This window comes from Oncorhynchus nerka, linkage group LG14, assembly GCF_034236695.1.
Source record: "Oncorhynchus nerka isolate Pitt River linkage group LG14, Oner_Uvic_2.0, whole genome shotgun sequence".
Taxonomy (NCBI): Eukaryota; Metazoa; Chordata; class Actinopteri; order Salmoniformes; family Salmonidae; genus Oncorhynchus; species Oncorhynchus nerka.
This window is the reverse complement of record NC_088409.1, coordinates 11,393,011-11,414,234: the sequence shown is the minus strand read 5'-3', so window position 1 is coordinate 11,414,234 and position 21,224 is coordinate 11,393,011. Positions and strand designations below refer to the sequence as shown.

Here is a 21,224-nt window from a genome sequence, read left to right as displayed (position 1 = left end):
TAGTGTACTGTGAGCTGGTTGGTATTGTAGTACTGTGAGCTGGTTGGTACTGTAGTGTACTGTGAGCTGGTTGGTATTGTAGTGTACTGTGAGCTGGTTGGTATTGTAGTGTACTGTGAGCTGGTTGGTATTGTAGTGTAGTACTGTGAGCTGGTTGGTATTGTGTGAGCTGGTTGGTATTGTAGTGTACTGTGAGCTGTGAGCTGGTTGGTATTGTAGTGTACTGTGAGCTGGTTGGTATTGTAGTGTACTGTGAGCTGGTTGGTATTATAGTGTATTGTGAGTGTGAGCTGGTTGGTATTGTAGTGTACTGTGAGAGCTGGTTGGTATTGTAGTGTACTGTGAGCTGGTTGGTATTGTAGTGTACTGTGAGCTGGTTGGTATTGTAGTGTACTGTGAGTGTGAGCTGGTTGGTGAGCTGTGAGTGTGAGATGGTTGGTATAGTGTACTGTGACTGTGAACTGGTTTGTATTGTAGTGTACTGTGAGCTGGTTGGTATTGTAGTATACTGTGAGCTGGTTGTATTGTAGTGTACTGTGAGCTGGTTGGTATTGTAGTGTACTGTGAGTGTGAGCTGGTTGGTATTGTAGTGTAGCTGGTTGTAGTGTACTGTGAGCTGGTTGGTATTGTAGTGTACTGTGAGCTGGTTGGTATTATAGTGTATTGTGTGAGCTGGTTGGTATTGTAGTATACTGTGAGTGTGAGCTGGTTGGTATTGTAGTGTACTGTGACTGTGAGCTGGTTGGTATTGTAGTGTACTGTGAGCTGGTTGGTATTGTAGTGTACTGTGAGCTGGTTGGTATTGTAGTGTACTGTGAGCTGGTTGGTATTGTAGTGTACTGTGAGCTGGTGTATTGTAGTGTACTGTGAGCTGGTTGGTATTGTAGTGTACTGTGACTGTGAGCTGGTTGTATTGTAGTGTACTGTGAGCTGGTTGGTATTGTAGTGTACTGTGAGCTGGTTGGTATTGTAGTGTACTGTGAGCTGGTTGGTATTGTAGTGTACTGTGAGCTGTGTGAGTGTGAGCTGGTTGGTATTGTAGTGTACTGTGAGCTGGTTGGTTTGTATTGTGTACTGTGAGCTGGTTGGTATTGTATTGTGAGTGTGAGCTGGTTGGTATTGTAGTGTACTGTGAGCTGGTTGGTTTGTAGTGTACTGTGAGCTGGTTGGTATTGTAGTATACTGTGAGTGTGAGCTGGTTGGTATTGTAGTGTACTGTGACTGTGAGCTGGTTGGTATTGTAGTGTACTGTGAGCTGGTTGGTATTATAGTGTACTGTGAGCTGGTTGGTATTTAGTGTACTGTGAGATGGTTGGTATTGTAGTGTACTGTGAGCTGGTTGGTATTGTAGTATACTGTGAGCTGTGAGCTGGTTGGTAATGTAGTGTACTGTGACTGTGAGCCGGTTTGTATTGTAGTGTACTGTGACTGTGAGCTGGTTTTTATTGTAGTGTACTGTGAGCTGGTTGGTATTGTAGTGTACTGTGAGCTGGTTGGTATTGTAGTGTACTGTGAGTGTGAGCTGGTTGGTAATGTAGTGTACTGTGACTGTGAGCTGGTTTGTATTGTAGTGTACTGTGACTGTGAGCCAGTTTTTATTGTAGTGTACTGTGAGCTGGTTGGTATTGTAGTGTACTGTGAGCTGGTTGGTATTGTAGTATACTGTGAGTGTGAGATGGTTGGTATTGTAGTGTACTGTGAGCTGGTTGGTATTGTAGTGTACTGTGAGTGTGAGCTGGTTGGTATTGTAGTGTACTGTGACTGTATTGAGCTGAGCTGGTTGGTATTGTAGTGTACTGTGAGCTGGTTGGTATTGTAGTGTATTGTGTGAGCTGGTTGGTATTGTAGTGTACTGTGAGTGTGAGCTGGTTGGTATTGTAGTGTACTGTGAGTGTGAGCTGGTTGGTATTGTAGTGTGACTGTGAGCTGGTTGGTATTGTAGTGTACTGTGAGCTGGTTGGTATTTAGTATACTGTGACTGTGAGCTGGTTGGTATTGTAGTGTACTGTGACTGTGAGCTGGTTGGTATTGTAGTGTACTGTGAGCTGGTTGGTATTGTAGTGTACTGGTTGTATTGTGTACTGTGAGTGTGAGCTGGTTGGTATTATAGTGTACTGTGACTGTGAGCTGGTTGGTATTGTAGTATACTGTGAGCTGGTTGGTATTGTAGTGTACTGTGAGCTGGTTGGTATTGTAGTGTACTGTGAGCTGGTTGGTATTGTGTACTGTACTGTGAGCTGGTTGGTATTGTAGTGTACTGTGAGCTGGTTGGTATTGTAGTGTACTGTGAGTGTACTGTGAGCTGGTTGGTATTGTAGTATACTGTGACTGTGAGCTGGTTGGTATTGTAGTGTACTGTGAGCTGGTTGGTATTGTAGTGTACTGTGAGTGTGAGCTGGTTGGTATTGTAGTGTACTGTGAGCTGGTTGGTATTGTAGTGTATTGTGTGAGCTGGTTGGTATTGTAGTGTACTGTGAGTGTGAGCTGGTTGGTATTGTAGTGTACTGTGAGCTGGTTGGTATTGTAGTACTGTGAGCTGGTTGGTGTAGTGTACTGTGAGCTGGTTGGTATTGTAGTGTACTGTGAGCTGGTTGGTATTGTAGTGTACTGTGAGCTGGTTGGTATTGTAGTGTACTGTGAGTGTGTTGGTATTGTATATACTGTGACTGTGAGCTGGTTTGTATTGTAGTGTACTGTGAGCTGGTTGGTATTGTAGTATACTGTGAGCTGGTTGATATTGTAGTGTACTGTGAGCTGGTTGGTATTGTAGTGTACTGTGAGTGTGAGCTGGTTGGTATTGTAGTGTACTGTGAGCCTGTACTGTGAGCTGGTTGGTATTGTAGTGTACTGTGAGCTGGTTGGTATTGTAGTGTATTGTGAGTGTGAGCTGGTTGGTATTGTAGTATACTGTGTGAGCTGGTTGGTATTGTAGTGTACTGTGACTGTGAGCTGGTTGGTATTATAGTGTACTGTGAGCTGGTTGGTATTGTAGTACTGTGAGCTGGTTGGTATTGTAGTGTACTGTGAGCTGGTTGGTATTGTAGTGTACTGTGAGTGGTTGGTATTGTAGTGTACTGTGAGCTGGTTGGTATTGTAGTGTACTGTGAGCTGGTTGGTATTGTAGTGTACTGTGAGCTGGTTGGTATTGTAGTGTACTGTGAGCTGGTTGGTATTGTAGTGTACTGTGAGCTGGTTGGTATTGTAGTGTAGCTGGTTGGTATTGTAGTGTACTGTGAGCTGGTTGGTATTGTAGTGTACTGTGAGTGTGAGCTGGTTGGTAGTGTACTGTGAGCTGGTGTACTGTGAGCTGGTTGGTATTGTAGTGTACTGTGAGCTGGTTGGTATTATAGTGTAGTGTGAGCTGGTTGGTATTGTAGTGTACTGAGCTGGTTGGTATTGTAGTGTACTGTGAGTGTGAGCTGGTTGGTATTGTAGTGTACTGTGAGCTGGTTGGTATTGTAGTGTACTGTGACTGTGAGCTGGTTGGTATTGTAGTATACTGTGAGTGTGAGCTGGTTGGTATTGTAGTGTACTGTGACTGTGAGCTGGTTTGTATTGTAGTGTACTGTGAGCTGGTTGGTATTGTAGTGTATTGTGTACTGTGAGTGTGAGCTGGTTGGTATTGTAGTGTACTGTGACTGTGAGCTGGTTGGTATTGTAGTATACTGTGAGCTGGTTGTATTGTAGTGTACTGTGAGCTGGTTGGTATTGTAGTGTACTGTGAGCTAGTGTACTGTGAGCTGGTTGGTATGTACTGTGAGCTGGTTGGTACTTGTGACTGTGAGCTGGTTGGTATTGTAGTGTACTGTGAGCTGGTTGGTATTGTAGTTGTACTGTGAGCTGGTTGGTATTGTAGTGTACTGTGAGCTGGTTGGTATTGTAGTGTACTGTGAGCTGGTTGGTATTGTAGTGTACTGTGAGTGTGAGCTGGTTGGTATTGTAGTGTACTGTGAGCTGGTTGGTATTATAGTGTATTGTGAGTGTGAGCTGGTTGGTATTGTAGTGTACTGTGAGCTGGTTGGTATTGTAGTGTACTGTGAGCTGGTTGGTATTGTAGTGTACTGTGAGCTGGTTGGTATTGTAGTGTACTGTGTGAGCTGGTTGTATTGTAGTGTACTGTGAGTGTGAGCTGGTTGGTATTGTAGTGTACTGTGAGCTGGTTGGTATTGTAGTGTACTGTGAGCTGGTTGGTATTGTAGTATACTGTGAGCTGGTTGATATTTAGTGTACTGTATTGTAGTGTACTGTGAGTGTGAGCTGGTTGGTATAGTGTACTGTGAGCTGGTTGGTATTATAGTGTACTGTGAGCTGGTTGGTATTGTAGTGTACTGTGAGCTGGTTGGTATTATAGTGTATTGTGAGTGTGAGCTGGTTGGTATTGTAGTATACTGTGACTGTGAGCTGGTTGGTATTGTAGTGTACTGTGACTGTGAGCTGGTTGGTATTGTAGTGTACTGTGAGCTGGTTGGTATTGTAGTGTACTGTGAGCTGGTTGGTATTGTAGTGTACTGTGAGCTGGTTGGTATTATAGTGTACTGTGAGCTGGTTGGTATTGTAGTGTACTGTGAGCTGGTTGGTATTGTAGTGTACTGTAGTATACTGTGAGCTGGTTGGTATTGTAGTGTACTGTGAGCTGGTTGGTATTGTAGTGTACTGTGACTGGTTGGTAGTGTAGTGTACTGTGAGCTGGTTGGTATTGTAGTGTACTGTGAGTGTGAGCTGGTTGGTATTATAGTGTATTGTGAGTGTGAGCTGGTTGGTATTGTAGTGTACTGTGAGTGTGAGGTGGTTGGTATTGTAGTGTACTGTGAGCTGGTTGGTATTGTAGTGTACTGTGAGTGTGAGCTGGTTGGTATTGTAGTGTACTGTGAGCTGGTTGATCTGTAGTGTACTGTGAGCTGGTTGGTAGTGTGTACTGTGAGTGTGAGCTGGTTGGTATTGTAGTGTACTGTGAGCTGGTTGGTATTGTAGTGTACTGTGAGCTGGTTGGTATTATAGTGTACTGTGAGCTGGTTGGTACTTTAGTGTACTGTGAGATGGTTGGTATTGTAGTGTACTGTGAGCTGGTTGGTATTGTAGTATACTGTGAGCTGTGAGCTGGTTGGTAATGTAGTGTACTGTGACTGTTGGTATTGTAGTGTACTGTGACTGTGAGCTGGTTTTTATTGTAGTGTACTGTGAGCTGGTTGGTATTGTAGTGTACTGTGAGCTGGTTGGTATTGTAGTGTACTGTGAGTGTGAGCTGGTTGGTATTGTAGTGTACTGTGACTGTGAGCTGGTTGTATTGTAGTGTACTGTGACTGTGAGCCAGTTTTATTGTAGTGTACTGTGAGCTGGTTGGTATTGTAGTGTACTGTGAGCTGGTTGGTATTGTAGTATACTGTGAGTGTGAGATGGTTGGTATTGTAGTGTACTGTGAGCTGGTTGGTATTGTAGTGTACTGTGAGTGTGAGCTGGTTGGTATTGTAGTGTACTGTGACTGTGAGCTGGTTTGTATTGTAGTGTACTGTGAGCTTGTTGGTATTGTAGTATACTGTGAGCTGGTTGATATTGTAGTGTACTGTGAGCTGGTTGGTACTGTAGTGTACTGTGAGCTGGTTGGTATTATAGTGTACTGTGAGCTGGTTGGTATTGTAGTGTACTGTGAGCTGGTTGGTATTATAGTGTACTGTGAGTGTGAGCTGAGATGGTTGGTATTGTAGTGTACTGTGAGCTGGTTGGTATTATAGTGTACTGTGAGTGTGAGCTGGTTGGTATTGTAGTGTACTGTGAGAGCTGGTATTGTAGTGTACTGTGAGCTGGTTGGTAGTGTAGTGTACTGTGAGCTGGTTGGTTTGTAGTGTACTGTGAGTGTGAGCTGGTTGGTATTGTAGTGTACTGTGACTGTGAGCTGGTTTGTATTGTAGTGTACTGTGAGCTGGTTGGTATTGTAGTGTACTGTGAGTGTGAGCTGGTTGGTATTGTAGTGTACTGTGACTGTGAGCTGGGTATTTGGTATGGTTGGTATTGTAGTGTACTGTGAGCTGGTTGGTATTGTAGTGTACTGTGAGCTGGTTGGTATTGTAGTGTACTGTGAGCTGATTGGTATTGTAGTGTACTGTGAGTGTGAGCTGGTTGGTATTGTAGTGTACTGTGAGCTGGTTGGTTTGTAGTGTACTGTGAGCTGGTTGGTATTGTAATGTAATGTGAGCTGGTTGGTATTGTAGTGTACTGTGAGCTGGTTGGTATTGTAGTGTACTGTGAGCTGGTTGGTATTGTAGTGTACTGTGAGCTGGTTGGTATTGTAATGTACTGTGACTGTGAGCTGGTTTGTATTGTAGTGTACTATGAGCTGGTTGGTAGTGTAGTGTACTGTGAGCTGGTTGGTATTGTAGTGTACTGTGAGCTGGTTGGTATTGTAGTATACTGTGAGCTGTGAGCTGGTTGGTAATGCAGTGTACTGTGACTGTGAGCTGGTTTGTATTGTAGTGTACTGTGACTGTGAGCCAGTTTTTATTGTAGTGTACTGTGAGCTGGTTGGTATTGTAGTGTACTGTGAGCTGGTTGGTATTGTAGTATACTGTGAGTGTGAGCTGGTTGGTATTGTAGTGTACTGTGACTGTGAGCTGGTTGGTATTGTAGTATACTGTGAGCTGGTTGATATTGTAGTGTACTGTGAGCTGGTTGGTATTGTAGTGTACTGTGAGCTGGTTGGTATTGTAGTGTACTGTGAGCTGGTTGGTATTGTAGTGTACTGTGAGAGCTGGTTGGTATTGTAGTGTACTGTGAGCTGGTTGGTATTATAGTGTACTGTGAGTGTGAGCTGGTTGGTATTGTAGTGTACTGTGAGTGTGAGCTGGTTGGTATTGTAGTGTACTGTGAGTGTGAGCTAGTTGGTATTGTAGTGTACGTGAGTGTGAGCTGGTTGGTATTGTAGTGTACTGTGAGCTGGTTGGTATTATAGTGTATTGTGAGTGTGAGCTGGTTGGTATTGTAGTGTACTGTGAAGCTGGTTGGTATTGTAGTGTACTGTGAGCTGGTTGGTATTGTAGTGTACTGTGAGTGTGAGCTGGTTGGTATTGTAGTGTACTGTGAGCTGGTTGGTATTGTAGTGTACTGTGAGCTGGTTGGTATTGTAGTATACTGTGAGTGTGAGCTGGTTGGTATTGTAGTGTACTGTGAGTGTGAGCTGGTTGGTATTGTAGTGTACTGTGAGCTGGTTGGTAGTGTAGTGTACTGTGAGCTGGTTGGTTTTGTAGTATACTGTGAGTGTGAGCTGGTTGGTATTGTAGTGTACTGTGACTGTGAGCTGGTTTGTATTGTAGTGTACTGTGAGCTGGTTGGTATTGTGTGCTGGTTGGTATTGTAGTATACTGTGAGTGTGAGCTGGTTGGTATTGTAGTGTACTGTGACTGTGAGCTGGTTTGTATTGTAGTGTACTGTGAGCTGGTTGGTATTGTAGTTTACTGTGAGATGGTTGGTATTGTAGTGTACTGTGAGCTGGTTGTGAGTGTACTGTGAGCTGGTTGGTATTGTAGTGTACTGTGAGCTGGTTGGTATTGTAGTGTACTGTGACCTCGTTGGTATTGTTGTAGCTGGTTGGTATTGTAGTGTACTGTGAGCTGGTTGGTATTGTAGTGTACTGTGAGCTGGTTGGTTTTGTAGTATACTGTGAGTTTGAGCTGGTTGGTATTGTAGTGTACTGTGACTGTGAGCTGGTTTGTATTGTAGTGTACTGTGAGCTGGTTGGTATTGTAGTTGTATTGTAGTATACTGTGAGTGTGAGCTGGTTGGTATTGTAGTGTACTGTGAGCTGGTTGGTATTGTAGTATACTGTGAGCTGGTTGATATGTAGTGTACTGTGAGCTGGTTGGTATTGTAGTGTACTGTGAGCTGGTTGGTACTATAGTGTACTGTGAGCTGGTTGGTATTGTAGTGTACTGTGAGCTGGTTGGTATTGTAGTGTACTGTGACTGTGAGCTGGTTGGTATTGTGAGCTGGTTGTATTGTAGTGTACTGTGAGCTGGTTGGTATTGTAGTGTACTGTGAGCTGGTTGGTATTGTGTACTGTGAGCTGGTTGGTATTGTAGTGTACTGTGAGTGTGAGCTGGTTGGTATTGTAGTGTACTGTGAGCTGGTTGGTATTGTAGTGTACTGTGAGCTGGTTGGTATTGTAGTGTACTGTGAGTGTGAGCTGGTTGGTATTGTAGTGTACTGTGAGCTGTGAGCTGGTTGGTATTGTCGTGTACTGTGAGTGTGAGCTGGTTGGTATTGTAGTGTACTGTGACTGTGGTTGGTATTGTAGTGTACTGTGAGCTGGTTGTATTGTAGTGTACTGGTTGGTATTGTAGTATACTGTGAGTGTGAGCTGGTTGGTATTATTGTAGTGTGACTGTGAGCTGGTTGGTATTGTGTATACTGTGAGCTGGTTGGTATTGTAGTGTACTGTGAGCTGGTTGGTATTGTAGTGTACTGTGAGCTGGTTGGTACTGTAGTGTACTGTGAGCTGGTTGGTATTGTAGTGTACTGTGAGCTGGTTGGTATTGTAGTGTACTGTGAGCTGGTTGGTATTGTAGTGTACTGTGACTGTGAGCTGGTTGGTATTGTAGTGTACTGTGAGCTGGTTGGTATTGTAGTGTACTGTGAGCTGGTTGGTATTGTAGTGTACTGTAGCTGGTTGGTATTGTAGTGTACTGTGAGCTGGTTGGTATTGTAGTGTACTGTGACTGCTGGTTGAGTAGTGGTGAGCTGGTTGGTATTGTAGTGTACTGTGAGCTGGTTGGTATTGTAGTGTACTGTGAGCTGGTTGGTATTGTAGTGTATTGTGAGTGTTGAGCTGGTTGGTATTGTAGTGTACTGTGAGCTGGTTGGTATTGTAGTGTACTGTGAGTGTGAGCTGGTTGGTATTGTAGTGTACTGTGAGCTGGTTGGTATTGTAGTGTGTACTGTGAGCTGGTTGGTATTGTAGTGTACTGTGAGTGTGAGCTGGTTGGTATTGTAGTGTACTGTGACTGTGAGCTGGTTGGTATTGTAGTGTACTGTGAGCTGGTTGAGCTGGTTGGTATTGTAGTGTACTGTGAGCTGGTTGGTATTGTAGTGTACTGTGAGTTGTGAGTGTGTGAGCTGGTTGGTATTGTAGTGTACTGTGAGCTGGTTGGTATTGTAGTGTACTGTGAGCTGGTTGGTATTGTAGTGTACTGTGAGTGTGAGCTGGTTGTATTGTAGTGTACTGTGACTGTGAGCTGGTTTGTATTGTAGTGTACTGTGAGCTGGTTGGTATTGTAGTTTACTGTGAGCTGGTTGGTATTGTAGTGTACTGTGAGCTGTGTAGCTGTAGTGTGGTAGCTGGTTGGTATTATAGTGTACTGTGAGCTGGTTGGAGCTGTTGGTATTGTATTGTACTGTGAGATGGTTGGTATTGTAGTGTACTGTGAGCTGGTTGGTAGTGTAGTGTACTGTGAGCTGGTTGGTTTGTAGTATACTGTGAGTGTGAGCTGGTTGGTATTGTAGTGTACTGTGACTGTGAGCTGGTTTGTATTGTAGTGTACTGTGAGCTGGTTGGTATTGAGCTGGTTGGTATTGTAGTATACTGTGAGTGTGAGCTGGTTGGTATTGTAGTGTACTGTGACTGTGAGCTGGTTGGTATTGTAGTATACTGTGAGCTGGTTGTATTGTAGTGTACTGTGAGCTGGTTGGTATTGTGTACTGTGAGCTGGTTGGTATTGTAGTGTACTGTGAGCTGGTGGTACTGTAGTGTACTGTGAGCTGGTTGGTATTGTAGTGTACTGTGACTGTGAGCTGGTTGAGCTGGTTGGTATTGTAGTGTACTGTGAGCTGGTTGGTATTGTAGTGTACTGTGAAGCTGGTTGGTATTGTAGTGTACTGTGAGCTGGTTGGTATTGTAGTGTACTGTGAGTGTGAGCTGGTTGGTATTGTAGTGTACTGTGAGCTGGTTGGTATTGTAGTGTACTGTGAGTGTGAGCTGGTTGGTATTGTAGTGTACTGTGAGTGTGAGCTGGTTGGTATTGTAGTGTACTGTGAGCTGTGAGCTGGTTGGTATTGTAGTATACTGTGAGTGTGAGCTGGTTGGTATTGTAGTGTGACTGTGAGCTGGTTGGTATTGTAGTGTACTGTGAGCTGGTTGGTTGGTACTGGTTGGTATTGTAGTATACTGTGAGTGTGAGCTGGTTGGTATTATAGTGTACTGTGACTGTGAGCTGGTTGGTATTGTAGTATACTGTGAGCTGGTTGATATTGTAGTGTACTGTGAGCTGGTTGGTATTGTAGTGTACTGTGAGCTGGTTGGTACTGTAGTGTACTGTGAGCTGGTTGGTATTGTAGTGTACTGTGAGCTGGTTGGTATTGTAGTGTACTGTGACTGTGAGCTGGTTGGTATTGTGTGAGCTGGTTGGTATTGTAGTGTACTGTGAGCTGGTTGGTATTGTAGTGTACTGTGAAGCTGGTTGGTATTGTAGTGTACTGTGAGCTGGTTGGTATTGTAGTGTACTGTGAGTGTGAGCTGGTTGGTATTGTAGTGTACTGTGAGCTGGTTGGTATTGTAGTGTACGTGAGTGTGAGCTGGTTGGTATTGTAGTGTACTGTGAGCTGGTTGGTATTATAGTGTATTGTGAGTGTGAGCTGGTTGGTATTGTAGTGTACTGTGAAGCTGGTTGGTATTGTAGTGTACTGTGAGTGTGAGCTGGTTGGTATTGTAGTGTACTGTGAGTGTGAGCTGGTTGGTATTGTAGTGTACTGTGAGCTGGTTGGTATTGTAGTATACTGTGAGTGTGAGCTGGTTGGTATTGTAGTGTACTGTGACTGTGAGCTGGTTGGTATTATAGTGTACTGTGAGCTGGTTGGTACTTTAGTGTACTGTATGCTGGTTGGTATTGTAGTGTACTGTGAGATGGTTGGTATTGTAGTGTACTGTGAGTTGGTTGGTATTGTTGTACTGTGAGCTGGTTGGTATTGTAGTGTACTGTGAGCTGGTTGGTATTATAGTGTACTGTGAGCTGGTTGGTACTTTAGTGTACTGTGAGCTGGTTGGTATTGTAGTGTACTGTGAGCTGGTTGGTATTTTTTATTTTTATTAACCTTTATTTTACTAGGCAAGTCAGTTAAGAACAAATTCTTATTTTCAATGACGGCCTAGGAACAGTGGGTTAACTGCCTGTTCAAGGGCAGAACGACAGATTTTGTACCTTGTCAGCTCTGGGATTTGAACTTGCAACCTTTCGGTTACCAGTCCAATGCTCTAACCACTAGGCTACCCTGCAGCCCCACTTTAGTGTACTGTGAGCTGGTTGGTATTGTAGTGTACTGTGAGCTGGTTGGTATTGTAGTGTACTGTGAGCTGGTTGGTATTATAGTGTACTGTGAGCTGGTTGGTATTGTAGTGTACTGTGAGCTGGTTGGTATTGTAGTGTACTGGGAGTGTGAGCTAGTTGGTATTGTAGTGTACTGTGAGTGTGAGCTGGTTGGTATTGTAGTGTACTGTGAGCTGGTTGGTATTGTAGTGTACTGTGAGTGTGAGCTGGTTGGTATTGTAGTGTACTGTGAGCTGGTTGGTATTGTAGTGTACTGTGAATGTGAGCTGGTTGGTATTGTAGTGTACTGTGAGCTGGTTGGTTCTGTAGTGTACTGTGAGCTGGTTGGTTCTGTAGTGTACTGTGAGCTGGTTGGTATTGTAATGTAATGTGAGCTGGTTGGTATCGTAGTGTACTGTGAGCTGGTTGGTATTGTAGTGTACTGTGAGCAGGTTGGTATTGTAGTGTACTGTGAGTGTGAATGTGAGCTGGTTGGTATTGTAGTGTACTGTGAGTGTGAGTGTGAGATGGTTGGTATTGTAGTGTACTGTGAGCTGGTTGGTATTGTAGTATACTGTGAGCTGTGAGCTGGTTGGTAATGTAATGTACTGTGAGTGTGAGCTGGTTGGTATTGTAGTGTACTGTGAGCTGGTTGGTATTGTAGTGTACTGTGAGCTGGTTGATATTGTAGTATACTGTGAGTGTGAGCTGGTTGGTATTGTAGTGTACTGTGACTGTGAGCTGGTTTGTATTGTAGTGTACTGTGAGCTTGTTGGCATTGTAGTATACTGTGAGTTGGTTGATATTGTAGTGTACTGTGAGCTGGTTGGTACTGTAGTGTACTGTGAGCTGGTTGGTATTTAGTGTACTGTGAGCTGGTTGGTATTGTAGTGTACTGTGAGCTGGTTGGTACTGTAGTGTACTGTGAGCTGGTTGGTACTGTTGTGTACTGTGAGCTGGTTGGTACTGTAGTGTAACGTTGTGTGGGCCACTGACTGTAAGTGATTTATTAGCCGGTTGACTGGGTTCTCCGCCTCCCTGCCACAGGAAAGGCTAATATATTCTACAGGCCTTTAGGCTATAGGCTTATTCTGTCTACGTCCCAAATGGTGCACATCCTTTATAGTGCACTACTTTTGAACAGGACCCATAAGGCTCTGGTGAAAAGTAGTGCACCACATAGGGAATAGGGTGCCATTTGGGATGCCGCTATGGAAAATATTTAGTTAAAATAGAGGCAAGGATAGAAACAGCTGCTAATAAAGCTGGTGGTTTTCTTCCCTTTTCCTCTATAATAAATGAGTATATAGTGTTACAGGAAACACATTATTACTCCAATAATGCAAATAAAGACACATTATTTACCAACGGTAAAGTACAGCAGGACTCATTCATTCACTTCCTGGTCTACAACGGTGGTGTGTTACATGTACCTGGTCTACAATAGTGTTGTGTTAGATGTAACTAACCTTGGTGGTGCCCTGAGGAGTGTCTTGAAGTTAAATGTAGAGTAAACTAGTGTTAGATTCAGATGGACCAAAAGGGCAGAATGGAAAATGTGACATTGGTAAGGGATCTCTAGTCATTTTCTGTTCATTTCCTGATGATTGTACATGTTGAATCACCGCCGTTTGTCGACACCCAGCAGGTGATGTGCAGAGCTGTCATTCGTTATAGTATGTCTTGTCCTTAACTGCTCTGTGGAAGAGCTTTGGTTTTCTTGTCAACAACCCAGCAGGGGTCTATAACATAACGGGTTTGTCAATCAGTTAGTCAGCCAGCCAGCCAGCTAGCCATTCAGTCAGCCAGCCAGTCAGCCAGCCAGTCTGTCTCCCAGTCAGCCAGTCAGCCAGCCAGTCTGTCTCCCAGTCAGCCAGCCAGTCTGTCTCCCAGTCAGCCAGCCAGCTAGCCATTCAGTCAGCCAGCCAGTCTGTCTCCCAGTCAGCCATTCAGCCAGTCTGTCTCCCAGTCAGCCAGCCAGTCTGTCTCCCAGTCAGCCAGCCAGCTAGCCATTCAGTCAGCCAGCCAGTCTGTCTCCCAGTCAGCCAGCCAGTCAGCCAGCCAGCCAGTCTGTCTCCCAGTCAGCCAGTCAGCCAGCCAGTCTGTCTCCCAGTCAGCCAGCCAGTCAGCCAGCCAGTCTGTCTCCCCCAGCCAGCCAGCCAGTCAGTCAGTCAGCCAGCCAGTCAGCCAGCCAGTCTGTCTCAGCCAGTCAGCCAGCCAGTCTGTCTCCCAGTCAGTCTCCCAGTCAGCCAGCCAGTCTGTCTCCCAGTCTGTCTCCCAGTCAGCCAGCCAGTCTGTCTCCCAGTCAGCCAGCCAGTCAGCCATTCAGCCAGTCTGTCTCCTAGTCAGCCATTCAGTTCACCAGTCCGCATGGTCAGCCAGCCAGCCAGCCAGTCAGTCAGTCAGGTACAGTAATTCACCAGGGCTCAGAGGGAGACAGGCTGAAGAGAGAGGCTGATTTGTTTACAGCAGCAGTCTGTTTGTCAGTCTGTCTCAGGAGAGCTCCTCTAACAGGCCTGCTGTTTCCTGGCTGCCTAGAGATCTGATAACAGGCCTGCTGTCTCCATGAATACACAGCAGGGTTTGTTACACAGTGTACTGTGACTATACAAGTGTGAAGATGCTCTTTCTGCACAAGAGAGATTTGCTTATTTGCTCATGGTGGCGCAATGCGCAGGATGACAGGATGCCATAGCTCTCTGTTGTTCATGACAGCTAGTATAATAGGTCAATAAATAAAGAGACATGGATTATTTTCTTCCTCACAACAATGATGTGAAAGTAGACTACACTGGGGGATAAATCATATATATTTCCTACATCCTGTCATGCCCTGAGAGCTGTTTATTCTCTATGTTGGTTGGGTCGGGGTGTGATTTAGGGTGGGTTATCTAGGGGAATTGTATATCTATGTTGGCCTGCTATGATCCCCAATCAGAGGCAGCTGTTAATCGTTGTCTCTGATTGGGGATCATATTTAGGTAGCCATTTCCCCATTGTGATTTGTGGGATCTTGACTATGTTTGTGTGTAGTTGCTTTCTGCACTGCATGTAGAGTCACGTTTCGGTTATTGGATTGATTTGTTTTTTGTGCTTTAAGTTTCTCCTCTAAATAAAAGGATGGAAACATACCACGCTGCATCTTGGTCCACTCATTTCAACGACCGTGACACATCCGGCCTGTGACTGGGAGTCCCACAGGGTGGCGCACAGCGTCGTCCGGGTTTGGCCGGGGGAGGCCGTCATTGTAAATAATAATTTGTTCTTAACTGACTTGCCTAGTTAAATAAAGGTTAAATAAAGGTTAAATAAAGGTTAAATACAACAAATACAGCGAATACAGAGTTCTGGTGTCTTCAGGATTCTACTGTCATTTATGTTCTCCTACAGTCCGTTTGTACACATCACAATACCTCAGGCCTGGATTATGTTCAGTGTTATTTGGTAGATGACTTAGTGAAAATCACTACACAATACTGGATTATGTTCAGTGTTATTTGGTAGATGACTTAGTGAAAATCACTACACAATACTGTACATGCAGCCTATGCATTTGACTGACTGTAATTCGATTGAACATCTATCAAATGGAGATTGATTCATATTCTGACTTGACACGCTCAACATTTAAATGCTCGTTCTTGGATTTTCTGCAGCTTTCCAACTTAAATAGATGTAAATAAAGGAGCTTTCATCGTGTTTCAAATAATTGACTACTTTTCCCAGCTAGACTTTTAGACTGATATTCAATGAGCATATGAAGTCATGTCTGTGTGAAAGATCAGTTGGTCGGTTGGAACGCACTGCTTTAAAACACAACGACTACATCCCAAATGGCACCCTATTCCCTATATAGTGCACTAGTCACAAGTAGTATATAGGGAATAAGGTGCAATTTGGGACGCAACCAACATCTAGTGCTGCTGCTGTTCCATTGACACTCCACTACTATACTGTTCCATTGACACCACTACTATACTGTTCCATTGACACCACTACTATACTGTTCCATTGACACCACTACTATACTGTTCCATTGACACCACTACTATACTGTTCCATTGACACCACTACTATACTGTTCCATTGACACTCCACTACTATACTGTTCCATTGACACACCACTACTATACTGTTCCATTGACACCACTACTATACTGTTCCATTGGCACCACTACTATACTGTTCCATTGGCACCACTACTATACTGTTCCATTGGCACCACTACTATACTGTTCCATTGACACACCACTACTATACTGTTCCATTGACACCACTACTATACTGTTCCATTGACACCACTACTATACTGTTCCATTGACACCACTACTATACTGTTCCATTGACACCACTACTATACTGTTCCATTGACACTCCACTACTATACTGTTCCATTGACACCACTACTATACTGTTCCATTGACACCACTACTATACTGTTCCATTGACACCACTACTATACTGTTCCATTGACACCACTACTATACTGTTCCATTGACACCACTACTATACTGTTCCATTGACACTGTTCCATTGACACCACTACTATACTGTTCCATTGACACTGTTCCACTACTATACTGTTCCATTGACACCACTACTATACTGTTCCATTGACACCACTACTATACTGTTCCATTGACACCACTACTATACTGTTCCATTGACACCACTACTATACTGTTCCATTGACACCACTACTATACTGTTCCATTGACACACCACTACTATACTGTTCCATTGACACTCCACTACTATACTGTTCCATTGACACCACTACTATACTGTTCCATTGACACCACTACACCACTACTATACTGTTCCATTGACACCACTACTATACTGTTCCATTGACACCACTACTATACTGTTCCATTGACACCACTACTATACTGTTCCACTATACTGTTCCATTGACACCACTACTATACTGTTCCATTGACACCACTACTATACTGTTCCATTGACACCACTACTATACTGTTCCATTGACACCACTACTATACTGTTACATTGACACCACTACTATACTGTTCCATTGACACCACTACTATACTGTTCCATTGACACCACTACTATACTGTTCCATTGACACCACTACTATACTGTTCCATTGACACCACTACTATACTGTTCCATTGACACCACTACTATACTGTTCCATTGACACCACTACTATACTGTTCCATTGACACCACTACTATACTGTTCCATTGACACCACTACTATACTGTTCCATTGACACCACTACTATACTGTTCCATTGACACCACTACTATACTGTTCCATTGACACCACTACTATACTGTTCCATTGACACCACTACTATACTGTTCCATTCCACTACTATACTGTTCCATTGACACCACTACTATACTGTTCCATTGACACCACTACTATACTGTTCCATTGACACCACTACTATACTGTTCCATTGACACCACTACTATACTGTTCCATTGACACTCCACTACTATACTGTTCCATTGACACCACTACTATACTGTTCCATTGGCACCACTACTATACTGTTCCATTGACACACCACTACTATACTGTTCCATTGACACCACTACTATACTGTTCCATTGACACCACTACTATACTGTTCCATTGACACCACTACTATACTGTTCTATTGACACCACTACTATACTGTTCCATTGACACCACTACTATACTGTTCCATTGACACCACTACTATACTGTTCCATTGACACCACTACTATACTGTTCTATTGACACCACTGCTATACTGACAAGTTACAGAGATAGAGACACAGATCAGCATGAATTTATTCCCGGATTTGGTATGTACATTTCAGTGTTTGTCTGGTTTGACTGGCTATTCCAACCCCTTCATCACTAGATGAATAAGATAAGACACTGAGACATATTCAAGGCTGTCTGGAACTTGAAGCTGTCACTAACTTTTTCAGGGGGAAAAGAGATTTGTGTTTGAGGTTGAGGTTGAGGTTAGGAGGAAGCCAACCCACAGTATAATGGACTGTAATTCAGATCCACCCTGGGACTGGAGCCAGACCAGACACTCTAAATACTTAGCCCAGTTACAGGCCACTTAAAGGGAACACCATCATAAAACCAGAACTGTGTCCCTAGTGGCACCCTATTCCCTACATAGCGCACTACTTACTGCGTTGAACCATTACTTCCTCGTGAGCTCGTGTTCTGCATTCGACCAATAAGCTTACACGACAGGTTGCCAAGTCAGCCCACGACTAAAACTGTTGAACACGTGAACCATCCACTTCACAGTAGTACATGAGGGAACACACACACACACACACACACACACACACACACACACACACACACACACACACACACACACACACACACACACACACACACACACACACACACAGCACTTCAACACATAACTGAACTTTGCAATCCACATGTGTTCATTTGTGTAAAATGGGATTGGACATGAAAGTGCACAGAATGTCACACCTTGATCTGTTTTTCTCCTGTCTTGTGCTTGTCTCCACTCCCTACCAGGTGTCTCTGAGGAGGTCTCCACCCCCTACTAGGTGTCTCCGAGGAGGTCTCCACCCCCACCAGGTGTCTCCGAGGAGGTCTCCACCCCCTACCAGGTGTCTCCAAGGAGGTCTCCACCCCCTACCAGGTGTCTCCGAGGAGGTCTCCACCCCCTACCAGGTGTCTCCACGGAGGTCTCCACCCCCTACCAGGTGTCTCCGAGGAGGTCTCCACCCCCTACCAGGTGTCTCCGAGGAGGTCTCCACCCCCTACCGGGTGTCTCCGAGGAGGTCTCCACCCCCTACCAGGTGTCTCCGAGGAGGTCTCCACCCCCTACCAGGTGTCTCCGAGGAGGTCTCCACCCCCTACCAGGTGTCTCCGAGGAGGTCTCCACCCCCTACCAGGTGTCTCCGAGGAGGTCTCCACCCCCTACCAGGTGTCTCCGAGGAGGTCTCCACCCCCTACCGGGTGTCTCGAGGAGGTCTCCCCCCCTACCAGGTGTCTCCGAGGAGGTCTCCACCCCCTACCAGGTGTCTCCGAGGAGGAGGAGGTCTCCACCCCCTACCAGGTGTCTCCGAGGAGGTCTCCACCCCCTACCAGGTGTCTCCGAGGAGGTCTCCGAGGAGGTCTCCACCCCCTACCAGGTGTCTCCGAGGAGGTCTCCACCCCCTACCAGGTGTCTCCGAGGAGGTCTCCACCCCCTACCAGGTGTCTCCGAGGAGGTCTCCACCCCCTACCAGGTGTCTCCGAGGAGGTCTCCATTATCTCCTGTGTATTTATTGCTGCGTTTTCTGTTTGTCTGTTGCCAGTTCGTCTTGTCCTGTCAAGTTCTACCAGCGTGTTCCCTTTGCCTGTCTTTCCTCTGCCCCTTGTTCTATAATAAACTCTGAGACTCGTACTATCCGTCTCCTGTGTCTGTATCTGGGTCTTAGTCTGAGCCCTGACACAGAAGCTCTTTATATTGTGGTAGGTCTCCCTTGTAAAAGAGCTATTCTGACCTCTACGGAACTTCCTGGATAAATCAAAGTTCCATAAAAACTAAAGGTTGCAGGCCACTCACCTCGTAAACAGAGGAAGGTGAGGAAGTCCTCGGTCTTGGGCTTGCGTCTGGTGAGGTCGCTGAGGGGAGAGGTGGGGCTGGGGGGCAAGAGGGTCTCAGACAGCTTGTTCGGTGTGGCACTGGGGGAGCTGGGCTGAGACTGGGCAAACTTCCTCTGAGCCTGCAGCCGTGGTCTGTCAAGGGAGAGAAGAGACATTTTTACATTTACATTCTATGGGCCCTGGTAGTAAACTAGTGCACTGAATAGGGTGTCATTTGGGACTCAGGTTAAGAAGAGATGAGACAGATATCAATATTACCCAATTACAAATATCCAACTGATTCATTGGGCCAATAAATGGAAGTAATTAGAATATTCCTGCCTTGATAAGCTCTCTCTCTCTCTCTTCAGTTGATAAGCTCTCTCTCTCTCTTCAGTTGATAAGCTCTCTCTCTTCAGTTGATAAGCTCTCTCTCTCTCTCTCTTCAGTTGATAAGCTCTCTCTCTCTCTTCAGGTGATAAGCTCTCTCTCTCTCTTCAGTTGATAAGCTCTCTCTCTCTCTTCAGTTGATAAGCTCTCTCTCTCTCTCTTCAGTTGATAAGCTCTCTCTCTCTCTTCAGTTGATAAGCTCTCTCTCTCTCTCTTCGGGTGATAAGCTCTCTCTCTCTCTCTCTTCAGTTGATAAACTCTCTCTCTTCATTTGATAAGCTCTCTCTCTTCAGTTGATAAGCTCTCTCTCTTCAGTTGATAAGCTCTCTCTCTCTCTTCAGTTGATAAGCTCTCTCTCTCTCTTTAGTTGATAAGCTCTCTCTCTCTTCAGTTGATAAGCTCTCTCTCTCTCTTTAGTTGATAAGCTCTCTCTCTCTTCAGTTGATAAGCTCTCTCTCTCTCTTCTCTGTCTCTCTCTCACTCTCTCTTCAGTTGATAAGCTCTCTCTCTTCTCTGTCTCGCTCTCTCTCTTCAGTTGATAAGCTCTCTCTCTCTCAGTTGATAAGCTATCTCTCTCTCAGTTGATAAGCTATCTCTCTCTCTTCAGTTGATAAGCTCTCTCTCTCTCTTCAGTTGATAAGCTCGCTCTCTCTCTTCAGTTGATAAGCTCGCTCTCTCTCTTCAGTTGATAAGCTCTCTCTTTCTTCAGTTGATAAGCTCGCTCTCTCTCTCTTCAGTTGATAAGCTCTCTCTCTCTCAGTTGATAAGCTATCTCTCTCTCTCTCTTCAGTTGATAAGCTCTCTCTCTTCTCTGTCTCGCTCTCTCTCTTCAGTTGATAAGCTCTCTCTCTCTCAGTTGATAAGCTATCTCTCTCTCTCAGTTGATAAGCTATCTCTCTCTCTTCAGTTGATAAGCTCTCTCTCTCTCTTCAGTTGATAAGCTCGCTCTCTCTCTTCAGTTGATAAGCTCGCTCTCTCTCTTCAGTTGATAAGCTCTCTCTTTCTTCAGTTGATAAGCTCGCTCTCTCTCTCTTCAGTTGATAAGCTCTCTCTCTCTTCAGTTGATAAGCTCTCTCTCTCTCAGTTGATAAGCTATCTCTCTCTCTTCAGTTGATAAGCTCTCTCCCTCTCTCTCTTCAGTTGATAAGCTCACTCTCTCTCTTCAGTTGATAAGCTCTCTCTCTCTCTCTTCAGTTGATAAGCTCTCTCTCTCTCTTCAGTTGACTAACCGGTGTCTGTATGTAGCCTCACTACTTTTATAGCCTCGCTACTGTATATAGCCTGTCTTTTTACTGTTGTTTAATTTCTTTACTTACCTATTGTTCACCTAATACCCTTTTTGCAGGTTAGAGCCTGTAAGTAAGCATTTCACTGTAAGGTCTACTACACCTGTTGTATTCAGCATTTCACTGTAAGGTCTACTACACCTGTTGTATTCAGCATTTCACTGTAAGGTCTACTACACCTGTTGTATTCAGCATTTCACTGTAAGGTCTATTACACCTGTTGTATTCAGCATTTCACTGTAAGGTCTATTACACCTGTTGTATTCAGCATTTCACTGTAAGGTCTACTACACCTGTTGTATTCAGCATTTCACTGTAAGGTCTACTACACCTGTTGTATTCAGCATTTCACTGTAAGGTCTACTACACCTGTTGTATTCAGCATTTCACTGTAAGGTCTACTACACCTGTTGTATTCAGCATTTCACTGTAAAGTCTACTACACCTGTTGTATTCAGAGCACGTGACAAATAAACTTTGATTTGATAAGCTCTCCCTCTCTTCAGTTGATAAGCTCGCTCTCTCTTCAGTTGATAAGCTCACTCTCTCTCTCTTCAGTTGATAAGCTCTCTCTCTCTCTTTCTTCAGTTGATAAGCTCTCTCTCTCTCTCTTCAGTTGATAAGCTCTCTCTCTCTCTCTTCAGTTGATAAGCTCTCTCTCACTCTCTTCAGTTGATAAGAT

General features: G+C 44.5%; 1 protein-coding gene across 1 annotated transcript in view; it reads right to left on the bottom strand.

Annotated features, from left to right (window-relative positions):
• Positions 1-21,224, bottom strand: part of jarid2a (jumonji and AT-rich interaction domain containing 2a) — a 188,023-nt gene that overhangs the window by 108,526 nt on the left and 58,273 nt on the right. Inside the window, 1 exon segment of the mRNA XM_065027388.1 lies at positions 18,847-19,019. Within this exon segment, the coding sequence (XP_064883460.1) occupies positions 18,847-19,019 (173 nt within the window).